This window comes from Gigantopelta aegis, chromosome 9 (assembly GCF_016097555.1).
Source record: "Gigantopelta aegis isolate Gae_Host chromosome 9, Gae_host_genome, whole genome shotgun sequence".
NCBI classification, from domain to species: Eukaryota; Metazoa; Mollusca; class Gastropoda; order Neomphalida; family Peltospiridae; genus Gigantopelta; species Gigantopelta aegis.
The window spans coordinates 68781330-68797444 of record NC_054707.1 but is presented as its reverse complement, the minus strand read 5'-3'; the positions used below and the strand labels follow the sequence as shown (position 1 = coordinate 68797444).

The following is a 16115-nucleotide window of genomic DNA, read 5'->3' as shown; positions in this document are numbered from 1 at the left end:
TCTGTGATATTTTCCTAAAGGGCGGGTATTGGTGTTGGCTTCGGTTTCGTATTGTTTAGAACATTTGTCTTTTGCGGCCATTAACCATTGACAAAATGCCTGCAGGTGCCGACTGAAGCCCTGTTCTCGTGCAGACATTTACATACATGAGCATATATAAACTCGTAAATAAATATACTTCGGGTGAGTATATCTGTCACGAGAACGCATTTGCATACGGGTTTATATATACTTCTGGATTATATTTTCACGAGCATCTGAGGCCATACAAAAGTATATCTGAGTACGAGTAAATTTACTTGCTACGCAAATCGTGTCATGTGAACAGATTTCTTATTTTTTCAAGTGAGCAAAATAATTGAAAACAGATTTTACAACTTTCCTATGTAACACAATTGCAATCTATCTATTGCATCAACAGGTACATATCTCGACATATTTTGACACAGACAGCCAAACAAATGGTGTAACAGGTTTGGACAAACTTGGACAAAACTCTTCACAGAGAAAATACAATGTGTCTTTTGTCATTCTAAATGTTTTTAACACATTGATCGTTATCAAAAAAGTTTTCATTGCAATATATTGCCACCAGCCACGAGATCGTTCCCTCATCCAAATGTAGGTTTTTTTTCCTGAGCTAATTCAAGAACAAGACCTGCGCTAAAGTAACATTGAAAATCTCACCTCTCCTTTGCAATAGGTAGACTACTCATGTCGGATGCTGTTAACCAACTGATATTTTGACAGAATTGATATATGCCCATATCAAATTACATCTGTCACGATTACCACATGTGAACACAAAGTAAATTACATCTGTCACTATTACCACATGTGAACACAAAGTAAATTACATCTGTCACTATTACCACATGTGAACACAAAGTAAATTACATCTGTCACTCCATTACCACATGTGAACACAAAGTAAATTACATCTGTCACTATTACCACATGTGAACACAAAGTAAATACACTTTTGCTTATGGGAGTATTTAAAATCCATACGCAAATATACTTACATGAATAAATGTCTGCATGGGAACAGGGCATGATGAGTAACACAAACGTGGCACGATAAGGATATTGGTCACAAACAGATTAAAGAAATTGTAAAGTGGCACAATAAAGATAACATTGGGATACTGTTCGTGTAAGGTGTGTGGGGGGGGGGGGGGGGGGGGGGCGGGACGTAGCTCAGTAGTAAAAAGCTTGCTTGATGCGCGGTCGGTCTATGATCGATCCCCGTCGGTGGGCCCATTGGGCTATTTCTCGTTCCAGCCAGTGCCCCACGACTGGTATATCAAAGGCTGTGGTATGTGTTATCCTGTCTGTGGGATGGTGCATATAAAAGATCCCTTGCTGCTAATCAAAAAGAGTAGCCCATGAAGTGGCGACAGTGGGTTTCCTCTCTCAATATATGTGTGGTCCTTAATCATATGCCCGACGCCATATAACCAAAAATAAAATGTGTTGAGTGCGTCGTTGAATAAAACATTTTCTTCTGTTCGTGTAAAGTAGTCGGCATGTTCGTGCGAACTATCAAGATGGATGGTGGCTTGAAGAGTCACCTAGAGAAAATGCCTATGTGAACCTCCGTAACTCTAGCTTCAACACGTCGGATTGCGTGCACTCTCGCTGGAGGGTTCTGAAATAAAACCAAACACTGTCAATCAATCAGTAAACCAGGTGATGTTTGTTTACATCGTGTGAAAGTTCAAGCTTGTCTGTCTTGGGCACACTCACGGAGTAAAATGTCTCCAAGACAGACAAAAACAAAATGTAGAAAAAGCCTATGTAAAGCTAAAAGACATCCTAGATTCAAGCGAATTTTTATTAGAAATTTAGTCTGAAAAAGGTACTAAATAAATACATTGTATTGATAAACTCACGGGGTTACCAAATAGCTTTTTGTGTGTCTTTAATGTACGAATCCAGAAGGCCTCTCGTTCAAGTCTCAAGAGGTCTGTTTGGTCTTTTGAACCAAGTATCGATGGTTGTTCAATTGGAGTTATTTTTAATTTTTAAATTTGATGAATGGTTAGATATATTGAAGTAATTTGTCAGCTTCATGCCAAATAACACACTTATGACAAACTGCGCTAATTGGCAGTTGAATTTGCGTTTGTTATACATATTTTTTCTTTTTGTTTTAACATAAATTACAGGTGATTATATATACATTTTTGGTAATCACATGTTTTAAAAAACAATATTTATTGACGTTTGCATTAACGTTGGGGACTGACCAACAGGCGATTCCTACATTAAGGTCTGTCCTTGCATTTGACAATTACACATTTTACATGGCAGACAAAATGATAAAATTGATTTAAAACAACAAGTAGACAGATAGACAAGAAATGAAGATTGTAGGTGGGGATGTGTGTGTGTTTGTTTGTGTGTGTGTTTGCCGACTTTTGAACGTTGACTGCTTTTTAATTAAGTTGTGAAGCCTACACGTATAAGAGGAACCAGTGCTTATCTGATGTGATTGGCTATGATGATGTTTGTAGGGTTTATAGTCTTCAGTTTCCCAAAGAGGATTTTCCAATTCGAGAACCAATGGTAAAGCGCTCGCCTCACGCGCGGTCGTTCTGGGAGCGATACCCGTCGGTGGTCTCATTGAACTATTTCTCGTTTCATCCAGTGCACCACGACTGGTATATCAAAAGCCGTGGTATATGCTGTCTGGTCAGTGAGATGGTGCATATAAAAGATCCCTTGCGACTAATGGAAAAATGTGACGAGTTTCCTCTCTAAGACTTTGTCAAAATTACCAAATGTTTGACATCCAATAGCCGATGATTAATAAATCAATGTGCTCTAATGGTATCGTTAAACAAAACAAACTTTAACTTTAATTCGCGAATAGTTTCAGATTAAATTTTTCTTAAAAGTCGTGCAGAATACCCGTAGGTTTTAAAACAATTAATAAAAGTGAACAAGCTTCAATAAAATTCCGGGTTTTTTTTTACATAGTACTTTTAGGCTGATATTTGAAACTGCATACCTTTGTAAATTGTTACATCCAAAACGTCTGATCCGATATTGTAACCTCAAGTTTGAATGAATGAATGAATGGATGAATATATGTTTAACGACACCTCAGCACGAAAATACATCAGCTACTGGCTGACAAAAACAATATAACAATTCAGGAGTCAAATTAAAACACAGTGTAAAGAACTGTGGAAACATTACAAATATCACAGATAGGTCAAATTAAAATTTAGAATTAAATTCAGTATCACATTTCTTCTACCAAATATATATTTCCTAGTTTGCTTAAGATGATTGCACTCCACCAAAATGTGACACACCGTAAGAGTATACTGACAATGCTCACACTCGGGTGTAGAATTCTTTTTTTCCCATAATAAATGAATGAGTCAAGTGTGTAGGACCGCATAGGCGTCGGAAACGGATGGGGGGGGGGGGCTAAATCTGAAACTGGGGGGGGGGGGGCACAATATGCACAATATGAATTCGCATTTAATGAGTGGCCCCCCCCAGTTGCTGCCGTCTTCCGACGCCTATGGACCGATGTAGTCATCTTGTTGGTTTAATAGCTCAAACAAGTTCCAGAATTCTGGTTTAGAATGTTGCCAAATAATAAGTATATCTCGAGATATCCGAGGTACAAAAGAGCCTTTTTTGTCGATATTTTTAAAGTGGCTTCTACTCAATCGGCGACATACAGTAGTTAAAACATAGCTGTGACGTCATCTTTTGTTATTAGTGTTACTGTATTTTATCTGGGCTAGTGGTGTGTAAACGACCCAGCTTACCCGTAACTGTCTGTTATGTTGTAAACACCTGTCCATCTTTTAAAGAATAATTTAAACATCTATTGTTTCACGTATTGGAATGCTGCTGTGTTTTAATTAGGACACAAACCTCAAACTGGCCATTCTGTGAGGGGAGAGATCATTTCATTTCAACTTATTTTCGTACTTATATCCAATTAAGGTTCAAGCACGCTGTCCTCGGCAAACAGATCAGCTATCTGGGCTGTATGTCCAGGACAGTGGGTTAGTTGTTAGTTGATTAGTGGTTAGTGAGAGAGAAGAGGGTGTAGTGGCCGTACACCTACACATTGAGCCTTTAAGAACTCACTTTGGGTTGGAACCAGTACCGGGCTGCGAACCCTGTACCTACCAGCCTATAGGCCGACGGCTTAACCACTGCGCCACCGAAGCCGGTGGAGAAATCAGTCTCGGCGCTAACGTGCCTCGACTGACCTCCCCTCACAGAATGGACAGTTTTCGACCTTTCTCCTACACATACATGCAAAATTCTGAATAAAACGTTTGCCCATAGCACAACCACACACCTACTGATACAGTTCTTCATCAAACTAAAAAAAACATTTCCATTAAGACCTTAATTCTAACAGCTCAATAATGTGTTTATCTGGGAAGTCTGGATCTGTGTACTTATCAAATGCTCTCTTAACCGAATCAATGCCTGCATCAATATATATGGTGATGTAGATGGTGTCAATATCAACGGTAACCCAAATTGAATGTTTTTGTTACTGGTATAAACTGCTAAACTGTTTTAGTCAAACACAGTTTCCTTTAGCAGTTTTTAAGACATTCCACAGCCACATTTCACATATAGCATATTATATAGTTATTATAACAGTATTTTACTCAGTAACATGAAACTGTTTCGAACAAGGTATCACATTTATGAACACATTATATATATTTTGTAAAGCAAGCATTAAAGCAATCGATGAACAGATTTTCGCAAGTTCCAAATGATCTTGCTCTTGCCCTTAAGTCACATTCAAGAGGCTTGGAGCATGCAACTGAAGGACTCACTTGGGTAAAAAGTTAAGGAAGGAAATGTTATATGGCGTCAGATATATGGTTAAGGGCGACACATATATTGAGAGAGGAAACCCGCTGTCGCACCTTCATGGGCTACTCTTTTCGATTAGCAGCAAGGGATTTTTATACGCACCATCCCACCTACAGGATAGTACATACCACGGCCTTTGTTACACCAGTTGTGAGGCACTGGCTGGAACAAGAAATAGCCCAATGGGCCCACCGACGGGAATCGATCATAGATTGATCGCGCATCAGGTGAGCTCTGTACCACTGAGCTACGTCCCGACTCTGGGTAAAGAGTAAAATACATTTAGAACTTTAACCGGACATTAATCAAGCTTAATCCTTAAATTTAATAAAATGCTGCAAATGTATCACAAAATATTTATAATATATAGTACGAGGATGTCTGTAAAACACGGGACAAAACTGAAGTGGAAATATGATCATATATGATCTTTAACCCGACTTTAACCAAATGCTATGGCATCAAGACGTGTTGGGGCGTCGGTCTCTTGATTTGGGGGTATTTCTTTGGGGGTAGGGTGTTTTGTAGTTGTTGTTTTGTTATTTGGAGTTGTGGTGATTTTTTGTTATTATCATTGTTTTTTTAACAGCGGGAAGGCTAACTAAAACCACATGAACTGTAGTTACCAGTTGGTCCGACTTTTAACATCATCGGTGTAACTGGCCGACAACCGCCGGGAAACCCTCCACACAGTAAGTCTATTTCCGTCCCTTGCTTGTTACGGATTGTCTGACCCCATGCAAAGTCGCCAAATACAGGGAACGTCAGCTGTAATGACAATGCATGTAGTATTTATTTCATATTACAACTTGACCATTTCGATAGAAACATGTTATAATTAAGTGTGAAAACATCACCCCATGTCGTTATGCTTCGTGACATTGTTTTATTAATAGTTTCGAGGCATATAGTGATAGCTTCTATCTGTGAAGTAGAAGCACGGAAATGCTGGAGCCAAACCTCAAATTCGGATGTAAATGATACAGATAATCGGGCAAAATGGGCTAACCTGAGACCATTTATTTCCATCATTCTATCCGCGAAATTAGTTGTAACCCATGTAAAAATGCGCAGTGATTCGTTTGCAATCCTATATAGCTGTTTGGTAGTAATGGTAATATGAATAAATATTGTTATCCAGATTTGGGCATTTTCGTTTAATTCGGGCAAAAACCAGTCTGCTCCGCCCTCATCCCTACAATAAAAATGGGAGTCCGTATGCCTATGCAGACATACACTGTTAAATGTAACTGTTTGGTCAACAATCATCCCGGTTCCAGTCGTGTCAATATGGAAGTATCCTGCGGATTTATATCCCTCTACTGTAAATGAGACATACAATGTTAAACATATCCGTTTGGTCAACACTTTGGTAATTTCAGCCGTGTCAAAATGGAAGTACCCTATTGACTTTTATCCCTCTACTGTAAATCAGACATACCATGTTAAATCTAACCGTTTGGTCAACTATTAGCCCGGTTTCAGCCGTGTCAAAATGGAAGTATCCTACTAACTTATATCCCTCCACTATAAATGAGACATACAATGTTAAACCTAACCGTTTGGTCAACTATTAGCCCGGTTCCAGTTGTGTCAATATGAAAATATCCTTCTGGTCCATAGACATTCCTGTTGCCAAAATAATGCCGTGTGTAACAATCAGCTGCTTCACCGTAAGGTACCGTGACGGCGAGTTCCTGTTCTACAAAGCTGTTGTCCATGCGGTCCACTTCCATTGTCTGCAATGAAAACACGTTTCTTAAATGTCTAGTATTAGGAACAGTTTTAGGTTTCTGTGAAGCTCTTCACCTATCAAAGTTCCTTTGACTGCAACTCTTGCCTGCTGTATTTAACTAACGTTAATAACAAACCTGTATATGTATTGAGCAATATTAGTTTGTAACCTCACTGTCCATTGTAATATTGTAGCGTATATATATATTTACAACGAATTACCTGGAGCCAGTACCTCATCATTGTCAATAATGATGATTCGATATATTATATACTATATATACTGTATTATATACTGTAGAAAACATAGCATAAAGGCTATTGTTAAATAGAGTGTCCTGAGTTTTCCTTTAGTGTTATGTTTCTGACTAATAAAGCTTTTATATCGAATAAAAGTACACTCTAAAAACATGTTTGGTTTGGTCTAGAATACCAGTGTGTCTATAAACTATGTGTTTCTGGTTGTCCTGACGTTTGTCATAGCACAAGCTGGATTTTACGTCTTAATAAATTCATACGTATCAAAAAATAAATATCAGGAAACAAAAAGAAGAATGAGCATTATAGGACCACCAGAAACACCACCAATATATACATCGATATTCTAAACAGGAATACATATTTATCACAGTGATTCATGAGTGCATGTCATCACTACTGTGTTGATTCCAATGCGTTCTGCCCGATGCTAGTTTTGATTTAGTAAACTAGTATGGGAGTGGCAGGCAGTCCTCTGTGGTGGTGCAAGAAGGCTAACATCTTTGAACTGTATATACAATTTATATCTGCAAAAACAAAAACAAAAGCAAACACCCACCATGAGTAGGGTCCCGAAGGTCCGCTAGTCTGAAAATGATTCGTGTGAAACCCTATATAGCTGTTTCACAGTAATGCTGATATGAACAAACGTTGTAATCCAGATTCGGACATTTTCATTTAATTCGGGCAAAAATCAGCAGAGTGCAGAGTCATAAACACAAGTCAACATCATGATTGATGATGAAAAATGTTATTTGAAGTCCACAGATGACATTCATGACAAATCATCAATAGCGGGTAAACCCACCACGTGCCCGGATGACAGCTTCCACCCTTCGTTTCATCCCTCCAGTAAGTCGTCTGATCTGCTGCATAGGCAACTGCTGCCATTCTCGATGAAGAGCTGCCTCTAATTGTTCCAGAGTCTGTACAGGTGGGGTCAGTGCCTGTACTCGATGCCCCAAGATGTCCCAAACATGCACTAGCGGGTTTAGATCAGCTTCAGTTTGGAGTAAAGCTATTACCGCTCGGGAACGATGTGGCCTAGCGTTGTCATCCATGTACAGAGGTCTGGTGGCGAGTGGATGGTTGTCAAAATGCGGCACAACAACTGGTTGCAGGACGTTACGAATGTACCGATCACCATTGAGGTTGCCTTGGATGGCGACAAGATCCACCTTACAATCATGTGACAGGCAACCCCAAACCATTACTGAACCTCCACCATACAGGGTCGTAGGTCGTATGTTCCTGGGTGTGTAAGTAGCATTTTTATGCCTCCAAACTCTCAGTCGGCCATCTATGACATGGAGCAGGAACCGGCTTTCGTCGGACCAATGGACTCTTCGCCAGGACCTCAGATTCCAACCTCTCCGGGCCAAACACCACGCTAAACGGCGTCTCTTATGATGATCAGCAAGAAAGGGACGCTTGATAACCCTTCTGGTCAGCAATCCCGCAAATTTCAGACGATTCTTCACTGTTCTGGCTGACATCCGTCTATTGGGTAACCATTGGCTCTTCAGAACAGGAGACGTAGCAAAGGGTTGACGACGTACGAGCTGAAGCAGGGCCCTATCCTCGCGCTGCGACGTCATGCGCGGTCTCCCTGACCGTGGGAGATCCTTTACAGCATAGGTATGCCCGAGTTTTCGTATCAGTCTGCTGATTATGGTGTAATGATACCCCCATTTGACGTCCTATACTTTCGAAGGTCATGCCGGTCGTATGCATACCAATAATACGCCATCTTTGGGCCTGATAACCGTCGACGTGCCATATTCAACGATTAAACTTCAACAATGCAAGACAGTGACTTTAAATGTCAACAATTGCAGTGTATTGATACTGCATTTTGAGCAAAGCATGGGTGGCATGATGCACGTGCATGTCGTTCTGTTGTCACAGTTGTCATTGTACTCTCCTATTATTTCGATGGAACACCATTCTTGACATATTCGTCACGTAATTTGCAGTTTTTACGAATGAGGCTATTTCAGTACTAATTATATCTAGGGGTGCTTAACTTTTTTCTTTGTGTATATAATGTATATAAAATTTACTATTAATTAAAATGTCCTGGCCATAGCTGACCCAAATAAAGTCAGTCTGAATCTTTACTGACATAATAATTTCAAAAGTTGCCAATCAAAGTGGAACAACTGGTTTTGGTATTAAAAATGATGCCCAAAATATAGAACGATATAGACCTTTTTTGTTTTTGCATTTTATTTTTTGGCATATGAACAGTTGTTTGTCCGGACTTAATCTTCTAGGAATGCAGGTACAAGGTCTAACCTACCTAGGAATGCAAATCCCAGGACTAACGTTCCTTAGGAATGCTGATATGGCTGCCAGGATTTCAAATCCGGGCCGAACTTGCAATCCCGGACAATCAAAATTTAAGTCCGGTGGTACACATAAAAAATAAATTATAATGTAAGCAAAACGAAACGCAGTTTCCTTTCTAGTTTATTTAATTAACCTAGGATACTGGTGCATCTCTTTATTTAAACATTTATTCCATTATTTTCCATTTATATAATTTTTAAGAGTATGTACACATTTTGTTGACCTTATTGCATGAACAGAACCAAGGTCTTTATTCATTGCGTATTGTTTCAACTAATAAATGCTTAAACATTTAAAAGTAATATTTGAAAACTCTAAAACATTGTCCATAATTCAAATCATGTTACATGTATTAGTACTCGCAAATACGTATAACTTGCCCATATGATATACCAACAAAATTATCTGTTAGACATTATGTACTGGTTTTTGATAATAATAATAATAATAATAAGTCAACTATAAAAATGTGATATTTGCGTTATATAAATCATCTTGTTATTTTATATTTCTAAGATTCATATTGCTGAGTTTGTACTTCCCTGACGTTTGTGCCTTTTTGTCAGTAATGTTGCAGACGCGTGTAAAGAGGGTGTGGGGAGGAGTGGCGTGGTCTAAACACCCCTCTTCAAAGCAAATTTCTACTTGCCACAGTGTAGACGTCCCCCACCCCTGTATAACTTACTGAACATGTGTCTGCTTTGTCAATTTTGCTCATTTTCAAACATTAATTTGGTCTGACATATGACATGTCAGACTCTGGGCTCTATGATATATTAGTCCGAACCTACTATATCATCGATAACAATTATTTATGTTAAATGGTTTTCATTAAGGTTTATCAATTAACAGAAATATCAATGACTAAGAGTGGGTTTTAACAGCTCAATAGGTCACTACACCGACTAAAACAAAACAGTAACCCCTGAACAATTATCATACTGCCAATAATACGCACACACAATTTACAAAGATACTTTTAAACATACTAACTACTCATCACACTTTTAAAACGGACAGTTTTGGTCACAATAGGCATCCAGAGAGAGAAGGAGTGGGGCTGGGGGAGGGGCAGACTGATTTTTATTGCCCGAATGAAACGAAAATGTACGAATCTGGATCACAACCAAGAAGCTATATAGGATTCCAAACAAATCAGTCTGCATTTTTACATGGATTACACTTAATATTGCGAATGGAATGATGGAAATACATGGTGAAGTTTTCAGGCCAGCTCATTTTGCCCGAACGTGTCCATCATCCCCCACCCAGCTCTCGTACTCCCCCCCCCCCCCCCCCCCCCCCACCTCCAACTCGTCTCTTATGCTTATGATGGTAAAAACTGCAGTAAGACAGTCAGTGATATCAATTTCAAGTGTTTTGATGCTATTTGTAATTGTTCATCTATAAAAGGCATTATTTCATACTTATTATTCCTTTTATTTTTATATTATATTAACTGGTCAATATAGTACTAGTTATAATTATTAGTACTAACAACTAGAACTAAGTACAGTTTTGAAAGTTTTATTTCAGGGATTTTCATGAATCATATATATGTAATAAGCAAAATATTGGAAATAATATTACAGCGGACTAGAAATACTAGGAATGAAAGTCCTGTGGACTAGGAGTACCGGGAATAAAAGTCCACAAACTTAAATTCCTAAGAATAGAAGTTCCACAGACTAGAAATACTAGGAATGAAAGTCCTGTGGACTAGGAGTACCGGGAATAAAAGTCCACAAACTTAAATTCCTAAGAATAGAAGTTCCACAGACTAGAAATACTAGGAATGAAAGTCCTGTGGACTAGGAGTACCGGGAATAAAAGTCCACAAACTTAAATTCCTAAGAATAGAAGTTCCACAGACTAGGATTCCGAGGAATGGAAGTCCGATCGCACAAAGATTAAGAAAATCACGATTAATCAGATTGTGACTTACAGTCGAAATATAAACTTATAAAATTTATTATTAAAAATTATGTTGGTGTATATAGAAATTGGCTTTTGCTGTTCGCCAAATGTTTAGTTTTTTGGAGTTACCAGTTTTCATATATATTATTTTTCCATATTGTTTTTTTTTATATTTCTTCGTGTTGAACGCATGAAGATATAGCCTACTTTATATCTGTAGTTGCATTATATACTTTTGAAAAAACCCAATATACTCGTCCTACTTCAATATGCTAAAAAACGTAAGACGAATACAAAAATTTACTCACGTGTCTGATCCACAAGTCTATGACGTAAAAAACAAATAATTAAGTTTTTGTGACATAGAGATTTAAACCCACAATAATCGTAAGAGAATCGTACACTTATCCATCAGACTATTGTCTTTCTGGCAGCTCGTGCAAATTGCAGAGTATAAAAAACGGAATTTAAGTTAGGTAGGAATACAAGTCCTAGGAAAAAAAAAACTTAAAAGTAACCAGGTATGAAAGGCCGGGTAGGACTATGGTTCCTAAGAAATATAGGTCCGATAGGACTACTGTTCCTAGGAACCGAGGTCCATAGGACTTCGGTTCCCACGGACCTGCTTTCCTTTTACACCGGTCCTTAAGAACATGAGTTGGAACCAATATTAAAGAAGTAAAGTCAAGAAAAGAGCAATAGGGCCGACCCCACTTCATGGAGTGGGGTGGTCAAATGTCCAATGCTGCTAGGGCAAGCTGGGACAGGTATCTCTAAACGAGAATAACAGTTGCATTCTGCAAGGTGGTCATCATGCCGCTAAACAGGTCTGCTAAAATCATTCGTGAAAATGACATGGAAGGAAAACATATTGCTGAAAACGAATCAACCATGGTGGTGCAGGTTGTCGAAACGAGAACGTTTTGGCATTAAACCAGTCTCAGTGATAACATACATCGCCAATGACAAAGAAAAAGGAAGCAAAAACAGAAGAAAAAACCCATCTCCAGTTCGTTGACATATAACGAGTGCTGAAATGTGCCAACAAAATGGAGAACTCCCGGGTCAAGCTGTCAAGCATATACAACTGATGGTGATGGTTGTGATGCAAAAAAACTAAATCTTTCAAACCGCAAATACCTGAATTTTCACTCGAATCTTGTGGTAGGTCGTCACCCCTCCTTCACCCGAGCAGACTGAGTCCTCGTCATAGCCGAGTGCTCGTTGTGTCATGCAATCGTTACTGGAATAAGCCGGGTAGAATCCTTTGTTTTTCTCAACCAGAGTCACATACTCAGTGGGTGAGCCACTGCCCATACCGTGACAGTAGATTTTCACCTTTGTAGTTCCATAAGGAGCCGGGTAAATCCAGTATTCACCGTCTGCGTACTGACTGTTACACGCCTTCACTTCCGAGCATGATCGGAGAGCTGAAATGTGCCAACAATACTCTACCAAGAACAGTATCACAGCAGTACAACATAGTGCTGCCATCTACAATCACCACCGGCAGTGAGACAAATTGACATGCAGGCACTAATTCAATCATGTCACGTTAATACATTATTTACTACCCAAACCCCACCTCCCTCCAATGTCGCCATGCTAGTTCTCAATTAACAGACGTTTAACAACATGAACTGCACACTGTCCTGATACATATGTTCACGCACGCACCACACAGATACATTCGTGTGTATTTTATTCGGGGTTTTTTTGTTTATAAAAATCAAAGTGCAAGTCAAATGAAGGACAGCACAATGCTTTAGTCGCCTACCATTGCAAACTATATGCTTGTCCATGTGGCACCAATCTGACGCGTGATGAAAGGAACGCCAGTTTGAACTTTTAAATCCTAGTTTGCATTCGTGCTGCAAAAATGTTCAGTATGCTGTTGCAGGGTTCCAAATTAACAACGGCACCGACGGTAATTGCCGTCGTCCAGAAATAAATTGCGAAAGGTCGGGAGTGTCTCCTAAGGCACCTTTAGGCCCAAAATACACTAAATCTGGATCTGGGTCTGGATCTAGCGAGTATGGTAAAAGTCTGAAATGAAACGCATTGAATCGAATGTGAGAAAACACACCGCGTCTGTGCTGGCGCCAACTACAGAACTGGCAACAGACGTCATAGAACATGCGCTATCTTTAACACCGTCAGACTGGCAGCTGCGCAATGTTCGAGCTTTATTATTTTAATTTTGTCTTAATACCCAACAGGAAAAATATATATTAAACAATGTGGAATACTTGTCATTATTGTTGATGTTTATAGAAGAACATATATCAAAAGATATGAACGCAGTCAGTTATATTGAAAACACGACACAGTGAAGACCCAGGCGTCAAAATACACCCATCTCTGCCACATTACCCAGACACAGACCCAGCTTCGGTATGTGTTGGGCGTTAAGTCGCTGGATATCAAATACATAATATGCGGGAGGAGAGAGACGTTACATATCCCACAAGGTCATTTTTTAAAACCAAAGTCATGATCTTGTTTGGCTACTGATGTGTGCGCGTGCGTGTGTTAATCTATTATATATTGCCACCCCCCCCCCCCCCCCTCCCCCCTCCAAAACACCCAACAACATACTGTTAGCAAAATCACGTGGTGGTGGCATGGGTGGTTTGTGGCGTAATAGAAATATTACGTTTAGAAAGGGACCCCAGTCGTCTATCAGTTTACCAAGAGTGTTGTTGCAGTTCTTTAGAGTTTTATTTCTCATTGTAATGTTGTACATTTGAAATGTTTATTGGCTGCAAAAGTAACTTTTTATAAATTGCGTTGACAGAGACAAAATCGTCGTCGGTAGCTATTTCGTTAAGTTTGAGTCCTGCTGTTGAAACTGTCGATGGGTTAAAAGGTCAGTCGGTACCAGAGAACTGACCTAGGTTCATTGGTATCAAGAGAAAAGTATACATCCATGGGGTTCATTTATGGATGTAGTGGCTTAAATATTGTATAGCGCTTTGAATATTCCCCCCTCCCCCACCTTCAATCAAAATAATGAAAAATATCTCAGCTCCACAAAATACTCTATCATATAAATGAAATTTATATATACTCTGTTCAAGTTAGTTATAATATTAGATTCGTATTATAATATTAGATGCGACGAATGTTTTTTTTTGGTTTTTTTAGTTGTATACACATGATCTACAGATCAGCTAATGTAGCACTAATCAACTGCTGTGTTAACTACATAAACATGATTACATACACTTTAATAACATTGATACGATCATTCAAAGAAAATGATTGGAGCCCGCGGTACAAAATAGTACATTTTTGAACCTGTTAATTACAGCACGATGAATATTGGACTAATGACTGCTGCAGTCCAGACGTTCCAGTGAATACCACCCAAATCCTTCTCAGTCTGACGGGGGAAGTGGACAACAATGGCTGCAGTAATGCGTGCATGTAATTGCAATACAGGCAAACATATCTCATGTACAATATTGCATTAAGAGATAGATAAAGCAAATAGCCTTTAATACCTTTCTGTCATTACATAGTGGCCCCTGTACGTATCAAGGGACTTATCTGTATCGAGAAAGTGGTGATAAACTAACATATTGAACATATGAAACCAAGATCACATATTTCAAATAGCTACATAATATTATGTTAAGACCAGTAGACATCCTAATTCTGAGCAATAGTTGTATGTTATCTATCGAACGTCCGTTGAAGCACGTTCCTTACGTGAACATTCTATGGATAATTCCAACACCATCACAAGTAGATAAACTATGGTTAGCTGATGCTAGCCTTTCTGCTTTTGCATTATGGCATCGACACCAAATCTTTGTTCGACTTTTGGCACGAAAACTGTGTTAAATTTGAAGGAAGCATGCATGCTGGTTTGTCTTTGGCCATTGCAAAGTAAATAAAGGTTACTTATTGTATCCAAATATTTGCCTTTCGTCATATTCATCAAATCCCCATGCCCTTGAAAAAACACACACCACATATGCATCAACTCAAGAAACTTCATTTTGTCTAATAAAGTCTACATTTTGTTCAGCGTAGATTAAACAGGCCAGAAACTGAAATAGAAATACATTCAAGGAAATACCTTCGTATATTAATCAATACTACACGTTAACATTGTTTTTTTTATATCAGTAGTTTGTAGTTTGTTTTAATTAACGACGCCACTAGAGCACATTGATTTTTTTAATCTTATCATCGGCTATTGGACGTCAAACATATGGTCACTCAGGGTTTGGAGTCGGTATCTGGATTAAAAACCCTATGCCTCGACTGGGATCTGAACCCAGCACCTACCAGCCTGTAGACCGATGGGTTTTTTTTATATCAAACAAGCAAATTACATAAATATTATAAAGTAAGGTTTGTTTTATTTAACGACGCCACTAGAACACATTGATTTTTTGTATCTTATCATCGGCTATTGGACGTCAAACATATGGTCATTCTGACACTGTTTTTAGAGGAAACCAGCTGTCGCCACATAGGCTACTCTTTTTACGACAGGCAGCAAGGGGTCTTTTACTTGCGCTTCCCACAGGCAGGATAGCACAAACCATGGCCTTTGTTGAACCAGTTATGGATCACTGGTCGGTGCAAGTGGTTTACACCTACCCATTGAACCTTGCGGAGCACTCACTCAGGGTTTGGAGTCGGTATCTGGATTAAAAATCCCATGCCTCGACTGGGATCCGAACCCAGTACTTACCAGCCTGTAGACCGATGGCCTAACCACGACGTCACCGAGGCCGGTTCAATATTATAAAGGTACATGTTGTTCTGCATTTCAACAACTAAACAAAACGTTTGTTTTATTTAACGACACCACTAGAGCACATTGATTTACTAATCATCGGCTATTGGATGTCAAACGTGGTAATTTTAACATACAGACTTAGAGAGGAAACCCGCTACATTTGTCCATTAGCAGCAAGCGATCTTTTATATGCACCATCCCACAAACCAGATAACATACA

The 16115-nt window shown here is 39.0% G+C and overlaps 1 protein-coding gene across 1 annotated transcript; it reads right to left on the bottom strand.

Moving 5' to 3' along the window:
* Positions 1–1399: 1399 nt before the first annotated feature.
* Positions 1400–15296, bottom strand: LOC121381950 (A disintegrin and metalloproteinase with thrombospondin motifs 9-like). Its single transcript, XM_041511382.1, has 4 exons — positions 12277–15296; positions 6435–6614; positions 5502–5643; positions 1400–1651 (listed from the first exon to the last, which is right to left on the bottom strand). The coding sequence occupies exons 1-4, from the start codon at positions 12628–12630 to the stop codon at positions 1614–1616; spliced, it is 714 nt and encodes a 237-aa protein (XP_041367316.1). The 5' UTR covers positions 12631–15296; the 3' UTR covers positions 1400–1613.
* Positions 15297–16115: the final 819 nt, after the last annotated feature.